The 21,040-nt window shown below is 37.7% G+C and overlaps 3 protein-coding genes across 3 annotated transcripts; all 3 read right to left on the minus strand.

Annotated features, from left to right (window-relative positions):
* Positions 1 to 1,628: 1,628 nt before the first annotated feature.
* mrps26 (mitochondrial ribosomal protein S26) lies at positions 1,629 to 4,177 on the minus strand. Its single transcript, XM_017464029.2, has 4 exons — positions 3,784 to 4,177; positions 2,196 to 2,342; positions 1,980 to 2,103; positions 1,629 to 1,899 (listed from the first exon to the last, which is right to left on the minus strand). Exons 1-4 carry the CDS (start codon positions 4,002 to 4,004, stop codon positions 1,768 to 1,770), a joined length of 624 nt encoding a protein of 207 aa, XP_017319518.1. The 5' UTR covers positions 4,005 to 4,177; the 3' UTR covers positions 1,629 to 1,767.
* A 1,499-nt stretch (positions 4,178 to 5,676) lies between these two features.
* On the minus strand, positions 5,677 to 8,814 carry si:dkey-33c12.3 (uncharacterized protein LOC335380 homolog). Its single transcript, XM_017464028.3, has 3 exons — positions 7,726 to 8,814; positions 7,094 to 7,218; positions 5,677 to 6,842 (listed from the first exon to the last, which is right to left on the minus strand). Exons 1-3 carry the CDS (start codon positions 8,680 to 8,682, stop codon positions 6,782 to 6,784), a joined length of 1,143 nt encoding a protein of 380 aa, XP_017319517.1. The 5' UTR covers positions 8,683 to 8,814; the 3' UTR covers positions 5,677 to 6,781.
* A 2,587-nt stretch (positions 8,815 to 11,401) lies between these two features.
* si:dkey-33c12.4 (uncharacterized protein LOC560112 homolog) lies at positions 11,402 to 19,874 on the minus strand. The gene is made up of 18 exons (XM_017464026.3): positions 19,691 to 19,874; positions 19,144 to 19,187; positions 18,888 to 18,969; positions 17,502 to 17,683; positions 17,336 to 17,419; positions 17,160 to 17,228; positions 16,794 to 16,988; positions 16,537 to 16,689; positions 15,344 to 15,413; positions 15,145 to 15,235; positions 14,896 to 15,037; positions 14,667 to 14,771; positions 13,738 to 13,828; positions 13,467 to 13,599; positions 13,269 to 13,343; positions 12,903 to 13,005; positions 12,194 to 12,297; positions 11,402 to 11,977 (listed from the first exon to the last, which is right to left on the minus strand). Exons 1-18 carry the CDS (start codon positions 19,716 to 19,718, stop codon positions 11,866 to 11,868), a joined length of 1,863 nt encoding a protein of 620 aa, XP_017319515.1. The 5' UTR covers positions 19,719 to 19,874; the 3' UTR covers positions 11,402 to 11,865.
* Between the last annotated feature and the right edge of the window lie 1,166 nt (positions 19,875 to 21,040).

Here is a 21,040-nt window from a genome sequence, read left to right on the forward strand (position 1 = left end):
CTTACACTGCTTAAATTGTCTAAGAACAAAAAAAAGCTTTAAATGCGACTTTTAGTGACTTCTAATCCCTCGTTCTTTTTTCCTTCTCTGTTTTGTTTCTCATTATGTTATTGTCTGTGTATTGTTTTGAGCATTAATTTTTTAAAGTGTCAATCTGAAATGGAAGACAGTGTGTTACTGCTGTCTATTGATGAGCTCAGAAGATTAAGATACATCATAGCTATTTTAAATATATCTTCATTATTTGGTTACAGACGGGAAATGTAGAATCGTATGAAGCCCAAGGCAATACCATGAATATTAATTAATGCATCGAACTGAACTGTGATAGGCTGAGACAATAATAATATATTTTAAATGTAATAATACTCTTGTGTTCTTGTGAAGCAAGTATTGTCCAGGTGATGGCAGTGTGGTGCTATAGGCTCTTACCTATAAAAGACGAAGGACCTGAGACAGAGGGACTGTATGCTGACACTGTTGGCTTGTCTTCCTTGACTAGGTATTAAAAGCTCTTAAACTACAAGCGACTCCTCATGCTTACCAGGACTAAAACATTTACAAAATTATACAAATACTTTATATTTTCTAAATTAATACTACAGCAATCCTATTATCCATCATAGGACTGTTATGGAATATTAGTAAAATCTAATATGAAGGTAACTATCTTATTGTAATATGCAAAAATATATTAAACTAAATCTGATTTAAATTGGTTAGCAATCATTTTTCCAGGTAAGATTTATTGGTCAGGGTTTGATTGGTGGAGGTGAAAAACATCCCCACGTCGCTGTCTTGTTACAGCCAATGACAATGGCCCTGTGTAATACTAATACGTCATCACATTGCTACCGAGATAGCTAAGACAGGCTAATAGCTGACAATTAGCGGTCATCTTGAAGTTTAATAAAGGAATGTTTGCCTTGGTAAGCTAGCTCCAAATAAACTTGCAGCCAAAAAAAATCTTACACTTAACAAAATAAGACATAACATATTGAATAGCCAGTGCGTATAAATTAATGGTAAGTCAAAACGACCAAACACACTGCATTTTTAGTTGTTGTCCCTCCCCAACTTAGCAGCAGTAGTTAATGCATACTACTGTTTAAGTACTTCACACCCACTGTTGGAGTCTTGGTTCTGAGTAACATCCTGAATTGTCCGCTATTTTCATTGCAGTGAAATAGACCATGCTTCTACAGTGTGTGGTACTTTGTATAATGACATAGGACTACCACTTCAGGGCCTTAGGCTCATTTCTACTGGAACACTCATGAAATGGCTGAGCAACCAAAATCCTTTAGAAACAGTAGCCTAGCACTAAGCCTCAGAGAGTTACCACAAAAAAATGACCATTAGTTCTCTAAACGTAACAATTTTTTGGTTCAGGAGGAAGCTGGATTATTTCTAAATGTACATTTTACAGAACTGGTTAGAGGTAGTTAAAATTGTTGTCACATCAGTTGAAAACCTAGTTAAATAGAGTTTAACTGTGTAGCCAAGACTTGAGAGACTGAAAAAGGACCCTGTGCTGCAACAGTGTTCCCCACCTCCTTAGGGACATTTCAAAAACTGAGCTCTTAATCACAATCATTCCCACATTAGACACATGACGTAAATGTATATAACTGAAACACAAATTAACTTTTACTTAGGAAAACAAAGTAACATCCTTACAGCTGACAATTAAAGTCACATAGGTTTGATAGCGCAAGTAAATAGACACGCATAATTTTTCAGTCCTGATGTTTAGATCAATATTTCTTATTGCAGTGCAGTTCGTTTGACCACTCGTCCCTCTTTATCTATAGCAAAGTTGTAGTTTTTGGGGTTGTCCAACACCTCCTCAATCCGCTGATCCAAATTTTCCAGTGTAATAAAGTTCTTTGCCTCTTCCTGAAAGAGAGAGGTAATGTAAAGGTAAGTGTGTTTTCACATTTTCACATTTGTTCTTCTTATTTGTGTACCGTTCCCACCTGTAGCTGCAGGATTTCTCTCTCTTTTTCTTTTATGTAATTCTCAAGCTCTTGCTGACGCAAAATTGCTGCCTCTTTCCTCCTCTGTTCCGCAGTCTCTGTCTCTGTCTGCACACGCAGCTCACTAGCACGCACAAGAACATACACATTCATTCGGTGTTGAAAAATAAGTCAGTGCGTGTTCTGATAGTGTTTAGTTGCATTTTTCTGTCTCACCGGATTTTTCGCAATCTGAGGTTTTCTGCATCATTCCAGGCCATTAATGATCTGTGTTCCTCAGCCTCCTGCTTGGCTCTCTCTTCCGCTAAAGAGCCGGTTTCTTCCTCATAGCGCTTCCTCAGCATCTCCTCTTTAAACTGTAACCTTCACACATGCGGACACGCACAGTAATGAAAAAACTGGAAAATAGCACTGCTATTGATTTAGCCTTGTACTCAAGTACATGGAGTCTTAAATCAATTAATATAAAGTGCAGAATTTCATCTTTAACTTCAATCTATCTCGATCTAGATTAAGAGACCGATACACATGGTCCACCAATTTTTTTCAAAGACCATAAATAATTGGACACATTAACATAAATTTGCTGACTTCAGCATTTATTAAATTGAACTGACCCAATAGATGAAATAAATGCATAGTCATTAAAACACTGTGATTATGATTCAAATGTAGTGAATTAACAGGTGAAGACATAATAATCATATAATAAGTCTTCTTTTAAAAAAAGGTTACTTTCTCTGTATAAATACTGTCTCCATTTGTCAGTGACCTGATCTACTCATTCAGATTGGTGCACTTTATTTATGACAAAGGATGTAATGATACAAGTCTGCTGTAGGAATATGTTTAAATAATTGTTTAGGGATGCTGTTTTAAAACTGCTTCAATTAAGAAATTATTAATGTTATGTTACATTATAAATATTACAATATATTTGGCAGTGGCAGTCCCTTTCAAGCAGAGCACAGGGTTTAGGAGAAGCAGGGTTTTTTTGTTGTTGTTGCTTTGTTGCAACCCTGAATATAATCATAAAAACTGACAAGTTTAGTATTTGGTTGAATAACTTTCGAATATCCCCTGTCTGAAATCAGTTTCAGGGTGCTGAGTACCTTCTCTGCTGATGCCCTGCCATTTTAAATGTTTCTTTTGGATTCAAATGTACTGTAGTACAGAGCTAAAATGAAAGGCAACACAATTTAGTCTAGGGCCCTTAACCTGCAACCGCTCTTGATAAGGGCGTCTGTAATGTAAATGTACAAACGTATGAGTGCACAGAAGAGGGTGATAAGGATGCCAATGATCTGGGAGGATCATTGGAATACAACTTCTCATGATGAAGGACATTTACCACACACTAGCTCAGTCAGCCAGCACATCTACTGTACCATTCTCCAATAAGGAAAAAGCTACAGAACTATCAGCACTCAGATGTGTGTGTGTGTGTGTGTGTGTGTAAAAAACATACTTCTTTCATAGCATGCTATATTTAAAAAAAATAAATAAATAAAGTAATGTCATGGTACGAATGCTGAAAGTACAACATGCAAGTTAATTAATAATAATTTGATTGTACATTTTATGCACATGACAGTACAAAGCTTCAAACCGAATGTCTCTAGACAAACAGCCTTGTCTAAGACAACTATAGAGTTGTCTATAAGTCATCTATAGACAACTCTTTTGCTTAAAAGAGTGGAATGATAGCAATTCTCCAGCTAGTAGGGCAGATTTGTGTGCCTCAGTGAGTAAAGCTGATGTTGAGCAGCATGTTGCTGTGACAGTGAGGTGTAGAAATCTTTACCTAAGCGCCCTCATGATGAGGTTATACTCAGTGAAGCGCTCCTTCAGCACCACCATCTCCACAGGGTCCACCGGGGGCGGGGTCTTGATTCGGCCCGCTTTAGACTTGGCTTTCGGGTCAGTGCGAGACTTCCTGCCCCGCACACTCTCAACTACAACACCGAACCGAGGGGACAGCATAAGAGAGACCGGAGTCCGGCTCCGAACTACAACCGAAAACATTTTAAACTCTTATGTCTGTCGGATTAACACCCGTTAATGTGGCGCAGGTGATGAAAAGCACAGCGGAATATAAACAGAGCCACTACATACAGCGCGGCTGTGTAACATTGAGCCTCTCACAAGAGCTCGCCATGTTTAAGACCTTTCACCGAGGAAGTGCTTCCTCTACTGTTACTGACCATGTGCGTGTGTAAAAGGAAATAAGAGCACTGTAGTGCCGTCTAATGGTCAAAAGTAAACCTGCAAGACGTTTCCTTCCATTCGGAAAATGCTGCATAGAAGCGTTTATACGTCTGTTTCCTCTAAACTGATTTGTAATCTAGTGGAAATCTGAGGATAGTTTGGCGGGGGGGGGCTCTACATGTAAATTAGCTCTACATCATCATTCGTGCTTTTTATTGATGAAGAGGAAATATAATTGACAAACAATCTGGCATATTAGTGCCGTCACAAGAAGTTTCACAAACCAGATACAGTACAAAATTACCAAATGCTAAGGAATTCAAAATTATAATGAAATTATTAAAACACAAACCATAAGGTCACCTTCAGCCATTTTGTTTTGTTTTGTTTTGTTTGTAATGATTGAAAGTTAACTCTGCATACACTACATAGTTTTGGTAAAACTTGATCACAAGTCTGTCCTGATCTAGGACCTTAAGAGTTCCCTGCTGAGAAAAAACAAACAAACAAACAAAAAAAAAACAATAGAAATCCTCATAGAATTTGTAATGGTTTTATTGGGAATTTTATAATGGTTCCTGTGGGTCTGTATTGGTAATTCATTGCCATCTATTGGTGGCATGTTATATCTAGTGAATACCATTAAGGGCCAGTAATGGTAATAGTTTTAATGGTTAGCTGATGTTTTGTACTGGTAGTTGTAGTGGAAAGCATTAGAATTTCTGTGATGGTTTATTTGTTTAATTCTCAGCAGCATTAGAGTGTACTGGCTGTAGTTTTGAAATGACTTTATTTTCTTTCACATTCAGTAATTCATATTCCTGTTCAGAGTCATGTAATAGAGCCTAGTCTGAGCCTCTGCTGGAAGTACTGGGAGCAAGTGTGAAGATCACACACCCGCTTACTTCTAAGGGCAGTAAAGTAACTGTGTAGGTCCTATAGCTACCGCTGGAAATACCCATGCAGACACATGGAGAACATGCAGACAGTAAACTGGAGCTCAGGATCAATCCCCAAACCATGGAACTGTGAAACACCAGCAAACCATGGAAGTGTGAAACACCAGCAATTCATGCATCCAAATGATTGTCTGGTAATAGCATGCTACAGATGGATAGATATTGTTTTCTGTTGTTGTTTAAAAAAAAAAAAAAAAAAAAGACAAGCTAATCATAGACAAATATGCAGACAAACTGACTTGCTGAATCCCCAAGGGGAAATTCTGCTTCTGATTTCTCAAAAACAAATATGCCATGTCTAAAATCCTCCAAATATGTTAGGAATGTGTGTGTGTGTGTGTGTGTGTGTGTGTGTGTGTTTGTGGGATGACATGCCCAATACTAGGCTAGACTAGAATCTAGAACAGATATTTTGCAGTAAAACCCTTTATCAGTAAACATAGGATATTAAATACTTATTCTTTGACCCAGACACTGCTTAGATTTCATAGGTGTAGTCTATAGTTTATGAACAGAGATTCAACACATAGTAAGTTTTGTATTAGTTTTATTCAGTAGGTATTGTTTTTAGGAGCAGAGGTTACTTCTCTGCTTGTTGTTCAACCCACTAGCAATTGACTTAGTTTCACATTGATGGGCAGATGTAACAGAAGCAGATGAGAGCACAAAGATTCACTACTGTAGTGTTTTTATAGGGATAAACACAATTTTTTTAGCTAATGTTTCTTCAGTAGCAATGTTTGACCTTTTTAGCCAACATATATCTAGTATGTAAAATACTTTACAATTTAATGAAACAACCAATCCTCACACTATTAGGATGCAGACTAAAAGTTATCTAGGAATATGAACGACAAGCAAATGTTTTGCTACAGCTCTGAATGGTCTCTGAAGACATTCAGTTAGTTCACTTACTACGCTTACAGGGCCAGTGTGCAGAGTAACATCCTGTTGGTGGATATTGGGTCAAAATTCAGGACAATAAAGTCACTACCTCAGTAAATTTCTAGTGCCTAATAAAAGACTGGTTTTTGAAAAGAAGCCACCTTCACAAACGACTGGCTGATAGTTTGAACAGAAGGGGCTTGATCACCAACCATGACTGGCACTTAGAGAAGAACAGAGGAGTGAGAATTCACCAACAAGAGGATATTAAACTCTGACTGGGCAAGTGCTGAACTTAGTGTTCTCTCCATGGTGGCCTTGTTTTCTTTAGAGTGTGAAGAAGAAGGGGGAAGATCCTGGTTTACCTCTTGTGTAACACAAGGGCTCATTTCTCTTTAAATCAGTGATGCTGGTAATGGGAATATATGGTTAGGTATCATAATGTGGGTTTAGATCCTAGGCTTGAGGGTTAAAGCAACATAGTTTGGGGTTTGGAGAATTAGGATTAGAATTAAAGCCATTGTGGCTGCAGACTTTCATTCCAGCCAAACAGGAGGTACAGCACAGCTAAACAGTCAAATGTAGCTCCAGCTTGGTTGATATGAAAACCTGCAGCCACACCAGCTCTTTGTGGACAAGATTGAAGACTTGGTCAAGGTTCAAGAGTTAAGTGGTTTGGTGAGCATGAAGGTTCAGCATCAATGGGACAAGGTTGATGGAAATTTTGAAAGGGGATTTGTAGGTTAGGGTTTATGCCAAAAGAGGCAAGGAGCAGAACGTCAGCCGAATCTCCTCCCCCTCAAGCAGCTGCCTGTTGAAACAAATATGAACAAAAGCTCAGAAAATAAATCAGAGCGAGCGCAGCATGGAAGACTAAAAGGAGAATTCTGTAAGAGTAATTCAGTATTGATGTTAGATGTTTTTTTTAAAACAGTATCAGTACAGTATTACTACTCAAACATTAACTGATGCAAGCAAGTACGAAACACTCCAATTAAATTATATGCTGTGACTGATTGATTAGTGATATTAATATGAGAGGCTGTGGGAGTATTATATTACTTGTATGCTGCGATTTCAATGTCCAGGGCCATCTTTACGTTCAACAGATCATGATATTCCTTCAAGTAGCGTGACATCTCCTCTTTAGCCTCAGAAATATCCCTCTCCAGATGACTTATCCTCCCCTACAGAGCAAAGAGCAATTACAAAATACTGATGAAAATGCTATAGAGGAAAGATCAATTAAATCCGCAACATAGATATGTCTGGATACAAACATGCAACAAAATGCTCATATTCTGATGCTTCATACAATTGATTACTACATCTACACTCTGTAGACACTCTGAGTAAAGCTATTCAGGCATCCATCAGCAGTAAGAGTGAGTCAGCATTCTGCCTCAGGAGCTGTGCCCAGTAGAAAAGCTTAGTTTTTTATTTATTTATAATATTGTTAGTATTGTGCTGAGCTGCAGGATCTCAAATTAAAGATTTGTGTTAACAAGTGCTGTAATTGAGTGAAGTAGCCATATTGCTCCCCTTCACATATTTTCTGTGATTTATGTCCTATTCCATTAAGCCACTTTTGTATGAATCACCAGGATACGATATTTGTCATACAGAAGAACTATAGTAACAGTATAATGTGTTAGTCACTATAGAATGCCATCTGCAAGTGATTCGTATAATACCTGATACTTGGCAACCTCCTCACTCTGTGTCTCCTCTAGTTCTCTGAGCTGTGCATTTAATGAGTTGATGACACTCCTCAGAGTTTCAACCTCGGTGGAGCAGGCAAGCAGCAGCTGACGGTGCTTGGCCGTTTCCTCACGCACCAAGCGCACAGCCTCCTGCTGCTTATTGGCTACTTGCGCCACGTTGGCCACCTTTCCCTGGTACCAGGTTTCGGCTGTTTGCATGTTGCGCCTGGCCAGGCTCTCGTACTGTGCACGGATCTCCCTCAGGGCGGCTGAGAGGTCTGGTCTGCTCACATCTGGCTCCGAGCTCAGACTGGTCACCTGCAGTTGCACCTTCAGGCCCTCCCGCTCTTCTGCAAACACCTGCTTCAGAAAGGCTAACTCCTGCGCCAAAGAAATCACTCTCACCTCAGCGTCACCACTCATCAGTGCTGTCCTGTCTGCCTCATCCCTTGCACGCTGCAGCTCATCTTCGGCCCGCTCACGCCGCTGCACCTCCTCCTGCCAGCGCTTTTCCAGCTCTTCCTGCTCTACCCGCAGCTTGTCTGTCTGCACCTCCATATGTTCCTTGTCCTGAGTCTCATGGTGCAGCTGCTGTCGGAGATCCTGCGCCTCTCGCCTGTACAGCTGCTGCAGCCGAGATGGCTGAGCCTGTATGCCCTGCAGAGCTTCCAGCTGCACCGTGAGCATCCGATTCTGCTGTTCCAAACGACGCACCTTCTCGATGTAGGAGGCAAAGCGGTCATTCAGCCCCACTAACTCTTCCCTTTCCTGAGCTCTCACACCCACCAGCTCTGCACATACCACGCTCAGCTCATTTGTCTCCCAGTAGTGCAGTGGCACTGACTTCGGCAGTCTCCGCGAGGAAGTGAAGGACATCTGGGAGAAGTGGTAGGGGCTGGAATGGTTGTCCCTGCGCCGGATCAGCGAGGAGGAGGAAATTAAACTCATGATGATGAATTTTTAAGTTGTGTTTTTTTTTAAATTAAAAGGAGATTTTTTGACAAAGTTTTTCTTCTAGGTCCCCCTTGTTCTGCACACCATCTGTGGAGATGAACCGGCACTGCACCAGTTCAGAAATACTGCTGTGCAGCAGGCTTTATAGGGGACACACAAGCAGGCACTCACATTCACTCACACACTCACACATGCACACACAGCATCTTCTCAGCCACAGCCAATAAGGTGCTTAGCAGTGGTGGAGGTTGGTCTTATGTTTCACTCACACAAGCAGGAAGAGAGAGGACAGGATTCTCATTATCATCTCTCACACCAAAGTAGAGGACACAGAAAAGGAAAGCACACTGTATATATATATATATATATATATATATATATATATATATATATATATATAAGGATACTGTATGTAAGGGCAGCCTGAAAGATGGGGAATTCAAGCAAAAACAAGAACCTATGTATACAAATAAATGCAATGGTATGCAAATAAATATTCTATACAAATTCGATTGATTTAAGTATTATATCGTGAAAATTAGCACCAACCAAACTCAGCACTGCTTCAACGTTAATTAAATAGTGGTACCTTCTTAATGCAGTCCATGGAGGATTTCGCAGTTTCATTTGCGATTGTTGCGACCAAAAATGCTTGAATTTTCTGTGGCTTTTACAAACATTTGTGATGCTACTTGCAGAGTTTTTTGTGCCTTTTTAGTGGAAAACTACTTTCCACCAAATAGTTTTGCACAATCTTTTGCAGTGATGTTTGTTGGTAAATGAGACCTTTTAGCTGTCCTCATGTGCAATGCATGTGAATAGAAGTGGGCTTTGGCTGAATGTGCGTTGTGATGACGTCGCATGACCCGTCTTGACCCAAATCTGCAGAAAATCTGTGGTAATTCTGAAAGATTGCAAGCCCTTCCAAATATCACAGATTGCATGATTTTGCGTTAATTTCTGCCATCGCAAAATCGCTATTACTGACTATTAATGGAATTTCTTCATTGGATTTAATTAGAAAAAAACTTCTTTGTAAATTGTAGAAATGTACCCGCAGTGTTGTTTACGTACACTGATGACATGGTGGCGCAGTGTAGCAGCGGGTAACATTGCCACCTTGCAGCTCCAGAGTTTCTGGTTGAATACTGAGCTTGGGTTTCTGTGCAGGTTCTCCCCGTTGTCCTTCCCCGTGACCCTGACCAAGATAATGTGTTTACTGAAGAGAATGAGTAAATAAGATTTCAGGCCCCCAAGTCTACTTTTAGGGAAGTGGTGGATCAATGGTTAACAGTTTGGACTTTGAGCTATTGATCGGAAGGTCAACACTTCAAATCCCAGTACTGCCAATCAGCAATGGTTGGGTCCCTGACTGCTCAACTGCTAAATTCTTTTCTCTCATTAGTAAATCACTTTGAATAAAAGCATCAGGCAAATGATGTATTTGGCATTGCTACATGCTCACTGAAAGACTGCCAGCAGTTAATTTCTTACTTCATCACATTTTAGCCAGCACTGGAGAATGCACCAAGTACTCACGGGCAACCTTGACCTGAACCCCTGAAGACCAATTTCAGCCACACCATAAAATGATTAAATTTCAATGTGGTGCTATTAGAGCCATGTCATGTGTGTTTATATATCAGAGAGAAATTCGAGGTGTTGTGTCTTTATTTATTAGAGAGACAGTGTGCATAACATAAGGGCTACCTATCTTGTAGGTTCAAGCTCTGCTAACTTGCCTGGTGAACATTTTATATATATATATATATATATATATATATATATATATATATATATATATATATATATATATATATATATATATATATATATATATATATATATATATATATAAAAATACATACATACATACACACACGCACACAGTATGAAGTAAGCTTTCGGAATTTGCGTTGTTTTTAACTATTTTCGGTGTATATACAGTTAACTGATGTTAACTATATGTTTGTCTAATGTTAGCCAAGTCATTCTAGAGGTTGTTTCACATTTATGAACTTGAAACATTCTCCATTTACCTTGAAAGAAAGCTAGGGCACCACAGGAAACGAGACTAATGTGAGACAGGGGAAGGGGGCAGGGCTTCCAGGTTGTCCCTTAATATCAGAATGTCAATTACTCCAGATTAAGATAGCAATTTGCTTATCTGCTGTTTTGCTGGCCAGCAGCAGCCCTATGGTGGTCCTTTTCCCACTGATGGCACATATGTGCTACATCTGTTATTGCATACCAACAAAATGCACATATAAAGTTGCTGTACCTCATATGTTTAAAAAATAATATATGGATTAGTTTTGGGTAATTTGGTTATGTTGCAACACAACAATGATTATGATGTAGCACTTGTGTAAAGTCTGTAAGAATTTATTAGTGATAACTTTTCAGGACAGCTTTTCGTGGGATTAAGTCTAGTAGGGCTATAGAAAACATGAAAATGCTTTAAAATAATACAAACAGCAATTCTAACTGAACAAATTAAGCAATTAAAAACCCCAGTCGAAGCAAAGTTTCCAATTTAAGAGAGAATTTTTCATTGAGGAGAGAAGAACATAACTGAGGGGTGAAGCTGGGAAAAATTGGGGAACAAAAATGATAAAAAAAAATAATAATTATATTACAACCCTGTAATTGCAAAGAATGTAATGCAAGCAAAGACAAAGACAAGGTATACGAAAGAGGAGATACAGCAAACTATTTTCTAATGTTTATTACACATTATTGAAAAAAAAAAAGCAAAAAAAAAAAAGCTATTGTTCATAAGAGTACTTCTGCAAGGTCTAATAATCAAATAAATTAAATACTTTTAGATGTGCATTGAAAACAGCCAATATTTTCTACTTTGGTACCAACCAAGTCCCAATACTTTCTGGTTTAAAAATTAAAATAAAATTAACTTTTAGTAGAAATTATGGTGGTAATAGCTATCATTCAAAGCAATGACACAAAATGAACCTTTCTAGAGAAGTGAAATTTTAACTACAAGTAGCATAACTTGATTTCAGCCAGTTAATCATCAGTTACAGTGATTATAACTTTGTGTATACTGCCACTTATTTGGTTATTTGTTTAGCTAACAATAGTAATTAATAAATGCGATATGAGAAACATTTGGATTCATGTCAATCTCCCTGTTAGCAATTCCATGTCCTCCTGTTACTAAACCTTCGGACGATCAATGCCCTTGTGTTCAGGTACGTGTCTGTAGGAGCACCGATTATTCTTGATACAGCCTGTGGTCCTCCAGAAATAACACTCATCAGGAAACTTGCTGAGGAAGTGAGAAAGAAAACATGAGAACAAAAGTATTTTACACAATTCCTTGCAAAGACATCAAAAGAAAATGAAATCATGTACAGTACACATTACTAAGGAATACATTTAAATATATACCTCAATTCTAAATAGGCTCCGACATATAATAATAATAAATCATTTTCTAAAAATACAGAATGGGAAAATGAAAACATTATTTGTGTTTACTTACTTTAATTTTCCTGCATCTGTTGTTGCAGATTTGGATACACCGAGATGTGTATGGATTCTGTCAGGGTAACGAACTACAAGATAAGTCCCAGCTACACAAAAACCCTAAAAATACACATACAATTAAACAAATGAGGCACAAATATTCTCTCATCACCAGTCAAGATCTGCAGCATGCTGAGAGAACATGTTTCAGGTAGTTGGCAGCTTTAAGCTTTTCACTCATTAACTGCACCAAGATTTATAGCTCCAGTACAAAACTAGTTTTTGTCCTCTTGTCAGTAGTTCACAAAAACCTGTCCATTCCACCACCAGTATAACTGACCCTGTTCTTATATATACAAAATTGGTCACTGTGGGCGGTTAGTGCTCTTCTCCATTATGTCACATTTTGGGTTGGGAATTGCATTAGAGTAACCTAGTTACAACCCTGCAGAAGAGACTTCATGATCTGATACTTCTGGCAATGACAATCCCTGGGTCCCATTCTACTCAGAATATTTCTTTTGAATTACTAGCTCAACTCTTTACACTGCAGAATTTACCTAATTTAAGAAGCACTGCGGTACTACAATTTTCATTATGGAATAGTAATACTCTGTGACCTTTCAAGCTATTCTGTAACCTTGTGGCCTGTGTGCTGTAAATGCAACTCCCTGCGTATTGCCAATTGTTTTGCAACATAAGATGATAGAAATAAAAACACTTACATGCATTTGTTTGATGGCTTGCTCACAGTCCTCTTTTTTGGTGTAGTTGACAAAAGCACAGCGTCTTGCTGGCAATAATTTTACACTATGGACTGGCCCAAATCTATACAAAAATAACAAACAAGAAACAAACAGCAAATTAATGTTTCCATTGTGTAGACGTTGAATTCAGCATAATTTTGATGCACAATTTTACCACCAACAAATTTGTCTCGATCATCTTTTTTTTTTTTTCTTCCCTGAAAATAATTACTCTGCTTTAAAAGAATCACAGAGCCAAAATGCAGATTTCAGGGCTTTATATCCAAGTAGCAAGTATAAAGTAGAAAAAGAAGGCCAGTGGCTAGAGATGATGACACAACTTACCTGCTGAAGAGCTCATGGAGTCTTAATTCTGATATAGCAGGCACTAGATCCCCAACCCAGACTGGAAACAGCTCTCTGTCAGCCAAAACACACACACACACACACACACACACACACACACACACACACACTCCTCAGTACCCTTATAAATAAAGGTAGATCACTTACAAGCATGAACCTAAAAGAGTAGACTCTTACAGGGTAGCCGGTACAGATGTGGTGACTTTAAGTTGGTTCTGGGGGACTGGTCTCAATGGGACTTTCATTGGTTGAAGATTTCTCTCAGGAGAAACGCTTACTTCAACATGCATATGTGCAGCTGCCATATTACCTTTACTCGAAGAAAAATGGGACAGGAAAAAAAAAGAGAAGATAACAGGATTTTAGTTAAAAAATAAACCCAAACAACAGCATTGTTGTAAAACATTATTCTGGGAAGAGCACTGAGTTTAAACAGATGTGGTATTACCATGTAAACCAGAGAGAGCTTCTAAAGCTTTTTCTACTGTTCCATGTATGATCAGAGCATTTGAACTTTGCTCTCTAGTGTATCCCATATCCTGTAGATAATATCAGGCAAAAGACATGTTATCAAAACAGTACTGGCATACATGTAACAGGCAAGGACAAAAGAGGTGTATTAATAGGTGTATCCCTATTTTGGATAAGGTAGGTAGTCTTTAAGGCCATGTAAAAAAGATCTATTCTTACGTTTATGGTAGTTTCATATTTAAATAAATCAGTAAACAGTTTTGAATCAAAATCTTAATTGTTACTTTGAGTCAGATTTCTTTCTGCTGCTTTGAGGAATGATGCAAACACGAACTGGTGGACTCCAACCATCCTGTCTGGCTGATCAGGTAGCCAAATGCAATGTTTAGGTAGTTGACCAACCGAAGTGGTTATGTTGTCAAGGGTGACAGTGCCTTCCTGGGATAATATGCTGACTAACAAGCTGAGCAGCCTCTTAATTGAAAAATTTTTCTTTTCTTTTTTTTTTAAATGAACTTAGTGTGCAAAAAAAAAAAAAAAAAAAAAAAAAAAAAAAAAAAAAAAAAAAAAAAAAAAAAAAAAATATATATATATATATATATATATATATATATATATATATATATATATATATATATATATATATATATATATATATATATATATATATATATTTATTTATTTATTTTAAAAATAAAATCAGGGGCCATCCTCTTTGTGTTGGAATTCATTTTTCAAAAACTACTATATTTGAGCCTACTAATCTCATCTGTCACTGATGGGAACGTCAGCCTTCAGACATTCATGTGGACAAACAAATGAACTATATATTTTATCAAAACCAGCAAGGTTAACAAGTCACACTGCACCACCATTAAATAAAGACCCACACACATTGTTACTTACCATTAACTGCATTATTTGTACCCTCATGAGCTCCTGAGCAGCATCAGTACAGGAGCTATCAAGCTTTAAAACTTCCTTATAGGTCAAACTAGCCTCATAGTATCTCTACAAACAAGAGAAGCAAACAAGAGGCATTGATGATAACATGAGAAGGGCGGGGGGGATAAACAACGATATTTTTTTTGTGCGTGTTTCTGTGCAAAGTCCCAGAGTACAAGGTGTAATTTACCTTAAGTCCAACTAATGCTTTCCCTTTTCTGTAGAGTCCTTTAATCCATGTGGGGTTCAGTGACAGAGCAATATCAGCATCTATTAAAGCCTTCTCATATTGTTGCATTTTCTCATAACAGAAGGCACGATTTCCAAACAACCTAGAGTAATGATTTTTAAAAAATTTGTATTTCAGCCGGTTTCTGGAAAATGACACTGAACATCTGTGCTATGCAATTAGACGTATATGTGTAATATTACAACTTACTTAACTTCTTGAGGATTGTGCTTTATAGCATCAGTAAAATACTTCACAGCCATATCCAAATTTCCTGTTTGAGCATATTTATTACCAATCACTGAAAATAAACAGGAAGACAAAAAATGAGGTCACTGGATGCATAAAAAAACCTGACAAAAAATCATTGGACATCTGAACCAAAATATTTTCAGGAAGATACCCTCACCTGCCAGCTCCATGCTCTTTGTAATGTTGTCCTTCACTGGTTCCTCTGATGCCTCCTTTTCATTAACATTCTGTGGATAGATGTGGTTTAAAAATTGCGTTGTTTTTACTGAACATCATCTTAATCTCTTAACCAAGTTGTCTAGTGTATACATGTTTGAGAGAACTGACTAATTGCATTACAAAGCTGTTAAGGGAATGAACTTAAAAAATATATTTAAAAAAAATAATAATAAAAAATAAAAATAAAAAAACTACCGTAATTTCCGGACTATAAGCCGCTACTTTTGTCACACGCTTTGAACACTGCGGCTTAAACAATGACGCGGCTAATTTATGATTTTTACGGGCTAACGAGCTTCATGCCGCCAAAACATTTAGCCTCGTCACATCGGACCAATGAAATTACCGAACAGGTCACAGTGGACCAATGAAACTGTTCGAATTAAATCAAACGCACTCAGTCATTTTGCGCTTCATGCACACACCCTCATCATGGAAAACACACGAAGAATTGCATATGATGCAGCTTTCAAGTTAAAGGCAATCGATCTGGCTGTCGAAGAAGGAAATAGCATGCGAAGAGCAACTTTTGCTCAGGTTTGCCAGTGGATCCTAACAGCGTGGAGCAGTGTCAAAAAATCTACTATCACCAACGGGTTTCGAAAGGCTGGACTGCTGCGTGATGAAGAGGACAGCACAAGCTCAAGACTGAATTTGCCTTGAGATGTAAGTGACATTGAGAGCAACAATGAAAGAGAGACTGAGGAAGTGTGTGACGAAGTGCCGGTAATTCTGAGGCTGTTCAATTCCGACACTGAAGAAGACGACTTTAGTGGTTTTAGTGCGCAGGAGGAAGATGAAGATAGCGATCAATGACTTTTCCTGGTAGGCAACTGTATTTTTATTTATTTTTTAACCAGCCTTGTTACAGGCACTGTTCGGAAAAAAAAACATTTACGGTACGTATTTAATTAAAAGTTAAAAATAAATCTTTGTGTAACATCTTTCTGTGTAAATATCTCATGTTACAACGTTACATGTTACAAACCTGCGGCTTATAGACAAGTGCGGCCTATATATGTACAAAAAAAAAATTCTTTTTAAAGTTAGTCTGTGCGGCTTATATTCAGGTGCGCTCAATAGTCCGAAAATTACGGTAAGTCGAATTTCCTGAAAAGTTCTTTTGCAAACCTTAATTTGTGGCTCTTCTGTACTTTTTTGTGCAGTCCCAAGCTTCTTGAAGTTTTCAGTTTTTTTGTCTTTCCAGTCAGACTTAGGTTTCTGCTCAAGTTTGCGTTTTGCAATGGCTGCTGCATTGGTCACAAAGCAGCTGCTCATATCAAGCTATTGAAACATACATTGCAGATTATGATTGTTAGATCCACATGCAGGTGCGAAGTAGACTCTTGCTGCAAACTGTATAGATGAGACGCAGAAAACAAGCCAACCTCCAGTTCATCACCTACGCTCTCTTTCTCATCATCAGCATCATCATCATCATCTTCATCACAACTGTCACTGCTCTCTGTGGCGACAGAGTTGTGCTGAGGGCCCGGGTCAGGAGGTACACTGTTATTTGTTTTTTTCTTATTTTGACACTCTCTCTCTGTAGGCTTAGATTTAACTGGAACAGCAGCGTCATCCTACAGGGAGAAAAAGAGACATGCATATGAAAATTACATGTGTTTCAACATTGTGTAGTACTAATAATATTGATATGCACATGACTATGAATTACAGTAATACAACAAAATAGATGAGAAATATTGGCTAAGTAGTAAGCCCTTATAAAATAGTTATAAACATTTACATACCTGTTTGGCACCATCTTTATTCCCATTTTCCTTTTCTAATTTTTCTAGCCGACGTCTCTCTCGCTGCCTCTATAGTACACCAGAAATAGTTGTAACCCAAGTAAACCTTTAAATCCCCCATTAAGTTTATGGTGAATGTTAGCATAAATGGCGCAAGTGTGTAATGTTTACATTACCATTTTCTTCTGTTTTTTCCTTTCCGATTTTTTTTTACGTTTATCCTCTTCATCTACAAGTTCTTTAGCGTTTTTTGCAGCCTCCTAAAAGGGTGTAACACATGACACATGTACCTCGCTCGGTAGAGAATGCATATACCAATCAAAATACATAAACAGCACTTACCTCGGGTGTGAGATACTTGATTGTTTTATAATGTGTTATTGCAGGCAGCTGTTTGGAAACTCCTTTATCTAGAAAGCGTTGAGTAAAGCCACAATATCTATTGTGTTGCCGGTCATATTCATCATCGTCCTCATCGTCAGTCAACTCCTCATAATCGTCCAAATGATCAGGGTAATCGAGACCTGAAAGACAAACATTAGAAGTATAAATAGATCAAAATTAAATAAAATTCCTTCATTTCCTTAATGCCACATCCATCTCTTGATTGAGTGCACCCTACGATTCTTTTCATGGGGTTACAGATATGGGAGATGATGTTAATTCTGTTAAATGTTATGATAATGTGCTCAACTTATCTATGGAGCTGCCTTAAAGATAGACATAATGAGGTAGGAGACTAGACTATGTGACCTTGAGGCCCTGAACCAAGATGATAGTGTAGCGAGATGATAAATTTACACTTGAAAAATAACATGTTTGTGCAATATTTATGATCCTTTCAGCTAAGCCTATGGATGCTTGCATGAACCTTCTAAGTGATGTTCAAACACCCACCACTATTAGTTTTATAATTCACTGTTAGGCAAATTTACATTAAAATTAAGCATCTTAAAGCTTAATATCATGTGCAGTATTAAAAACAGTAATCACAGACTTTTCTGATTATTCTACAGCAATAAACAACCACCTCTCAACTACAGACTGTGGTGGAAAATCTCCTCAGCCATAGGTTTAAAAAAAGGTCAAAGTCAAGGGGTCTTAGATGCCAAAAATCAGACTTCATAGAAAAAAAAAACCCAACAAGGCCAAGATGTCTGTAGATCATCTGACAAACATGACCGTGGCTTGTGCGTTTATATTATTCTAAAACAATTCTCTAATTAGTCTGTGTTTTCCCTTTTTTCTTTTAGTCACACCCTACAAGCCACAATTATCTTATCATCATCTCTACTTTCTCTTTAACTGTGGCGTAATACTTTATTACAGCATAATCACATGCTTAAATGCTGATTTAACATTAGAAGTTTGCTCTATTTTTGATCATAACTTCCTCTGAGATTACACACTCGCATGGCACTAATAAGAAATGACAGAAAAATTAGCAAACTAGGAAGAAAAAGATACAAACTACGAGTGAGAAATGTGTGCTCAGTGATTTCTCACATCAGTTTGTCCTAGTTTCTTTGACTAACATGCATGCACACACACTCATATTTTATACATTGGTTCTAAATGACTGGATTACACTGTGATTGGTTCAAATTCTCCACACAGCTAAGTGAACATTATCAAGTCAGAATATAGCAATCAGTACAACGGCCATAGTTTTGGGCCAACATATAAACACCAATAAAGCATGACTTATGAAAAATGATTAAAGCTTACCGAGTCCACAACCATATCCCAGGGCATTAAGTACAAAATCACACTGTGTAGATCTTCCACCGATGACGTCGACCATAGCCTCCTATGGAGGTTTGTCGGGTATTAATTAGTCAAGAAACAGAAACAAAGGACAATGTAAGATTTTAACCAACAAAGACCTTAAAGTAAAACACTAGAGAGTCAACATTCTTTTGTCGGGGAAACCATATTAAAACAGGCAACTAACCGGGTGAGACATTAATAAAGAAATACTTACATGGGCCTGCATCAGTCGTGCGTTCTCAAGCATACGGAAGTAACCTGAGAACACAGATGACTGGAAATCAGCAGTATAAACACACACACATTAACACCAGTGCGTTTTTCACAACAGGCTACAATAACGTAATTAACCGGTCCAACCTGTTAGCCAGTACCGCGTAAAACACTGTTGTGTAGCTAACAAGCTAATCTCGACAAATGTGTTAGCTTGATTTAAAAAACAACAACAAAAACTAGCGAGCTAGAATGTTCTTAATTATATACAGAAACCATCCACATATATATATATATATATATATATATATATATATATATATATATATATATATACACACACACACATACATACATATACACACCAACGTAACAAAACACAACTAAAATGATTTCATAGTTAATTCTGTAATTTTTCACAACTTATACAGTATGGAATCTCACCTAGCCTACGCACTTTACGCTAATGTTAGTAAGCTAGCTAGCTAAAGTTTGGGGAAAACTCGTAGTCTGTCTCACGTACCGAAGGCAAACTACCTTATACTTACCAGGTCCGAATCCATTACGTTTAGACATGATATATTGTATATATGTACAGATTTGTACTAAATATATTATTTAAGTGTTCATAAACCAAGTCTTTTTTATTATTATTCTAGCATTATAAGCACGCTAACCACACTTCTTCCGGCCAACTCACACCTTAACCGAAAACCTCTGCCGTGCGCATGCGCATTACCTCACTGCGCCTAGCACCAGTCCTCGCTTTCAGCCCACAAGACTTACCTACATGTTCAACTTTGTCCCTTTTTACTGACAAAGTCAAAGGGTTTGTTAAATCGTATACAATTAAACCCTTTAAAATGATAAAATAGTATCCTCTTTCAGCTTGTTACACTTTTAGCTGGAACAAACAGGTCAATACAAATGACTAGGATGTTATATTTTATGTAATCAAAGTATGATCCAATCATATATAACCAGTAAATAAGATATAAAAGAGTAATATAATAACTAAGACAATCTGACGTGACCCTAATTTCACTGAACACACATTCCTCACTCATAAATTGTATCTTTTTTCTTCCAGGCTCGCTCTGTCATTTCTCAGCGAGAGTTCACCTTCTGTTCCTGTCAAGGAACATGATTGAGTCTGTTCTCTGTCTCTTTTAAGCTGGGGTGGATTTAGTGATTTGGGGGCCCTAGGCAAAATATAGGAATGGGGCCCTCATTTCAGTGTTTTAACATCGATATTTAAGTTTTCCGCATACATTATTCAGCATTAATAGCAATAATCAGGGGTGGACTGGGACCAAAAAGTGGCCATGGACTTTCTGGCCCTGAGCGGACCACCACACCCGGCCCACAACAAGCCCCATCGTAACACACCAGCTCATTGATGGTTAGACCAATTTTTAACACCACTGACTAGAATAAAAATATACCAGAAACATAAATGCTATTTAAACATATTTATTTGAAGTAGCACTGAACAGATATCAAGTCATATTTGTAAAATTGGCAAACAGAAACATAAGAACAGTGTGACAAAGAATATAAAACTATCAAGACAACATGTTAGCTAGTCAGGGGGCATCATCTGGGTACAGTGCAGGAGAGCTACACCACTCAGCTGTCCAACTCCTTAATCAGGACTGTAACTGAAATCAGGACTGAAACTTTATATTTTAGTGCCACTATGAATCCACATTCCCACTATCCACATTTAATTTAATAATTTTACCCCCCACCCCCCCATTAATAGGGCATTACTACTACTACTACAATAATAAAATATAATAATGTATTTTATTTTCTAATATTAATATTATGAAATTAATCTTGATATTAGGCCTATATTAATAAATAAATATATTAATAAATACAACAACTAACCA

Source organism: Ictalurus punctatus, chromosome 3 (assembly GCF_001660625.3).
Source record: "Ictalurus punctatus breed USDA103 chromosome 3, Coco_2.0, whole genome shotgun sequence".
Classification (NCBI taxonomy): Eukaryota; Metazoa; Chordata; class Actinopteri; order Siluriformes; family Ictaluridae; genus Ictalurus; species Ictalurus punctatus.

Bases quoted from the DNA above. Each gene is read 5' to 3' on its own strand.
- mrps26 (XM_017464029.2), bottom strand. From the start codon at position 4,004: ATGTTTTCGGTTGTAGTTCGGAGCCGGACTCCGGTCTCTCTTATGCTG. The intron at 2,343-3,783 runs GTAAAGATTTCT...GCATGTGTGAAG, and splicing joins CTCATCATGAGGGCGCTTAG to GTTACAGTTTAAAGAGGAGA. The intron at 1,900-1,979 runs GTGGGAACGGTA...TCTCTCTTTCAG, and splicing joins GAGAAATCCTGCAGCTACAG to GAAGAGGCAAAGAACTTTAT.
- si:dkey-33c12.3 (XM_017464028.3), bottom strand. From the start codon at position 8,682: ATGAGTTTAATTTCCTCCTCCTCGCTGATCCGGCGCAGGGACAACCAT. The intron at 7,219-7,725 runs GTATTATACGAA...TTTGCTCTGTAG, and splicing joins AGGAGGTTGCCAAGTATCAG to GGGAGGATAAGTCATCTGGA. The intron at 6,843-7,093 runs GTAATATAATAC...TTGTTTCAACAG, and splicing joins ATTGAAATCGCAGCATACAA to GCAGCTGCTTGAGGGGGAGG.
- si:dkey-33c12.4 (XM_017464026.3), bottom strand. From the start codon at position 19,718: ATGTCTAAACGTAATGGATTCGGACCTG. The intron at 15,038-15,144 runs GTAAGTTGTAAT...TCATTACTCTAG, and splicing joins CACAATCCTCAAGAAGTTAA to GTTGTTTGGAAATCGTGCCT. The intron at 13,829-14,666 runs GTAAGTAACAAT...TATTATCTACAG, and splicing joins TACAAATAATGCAGTTAATG to GATATGGGATACACTAGAGA.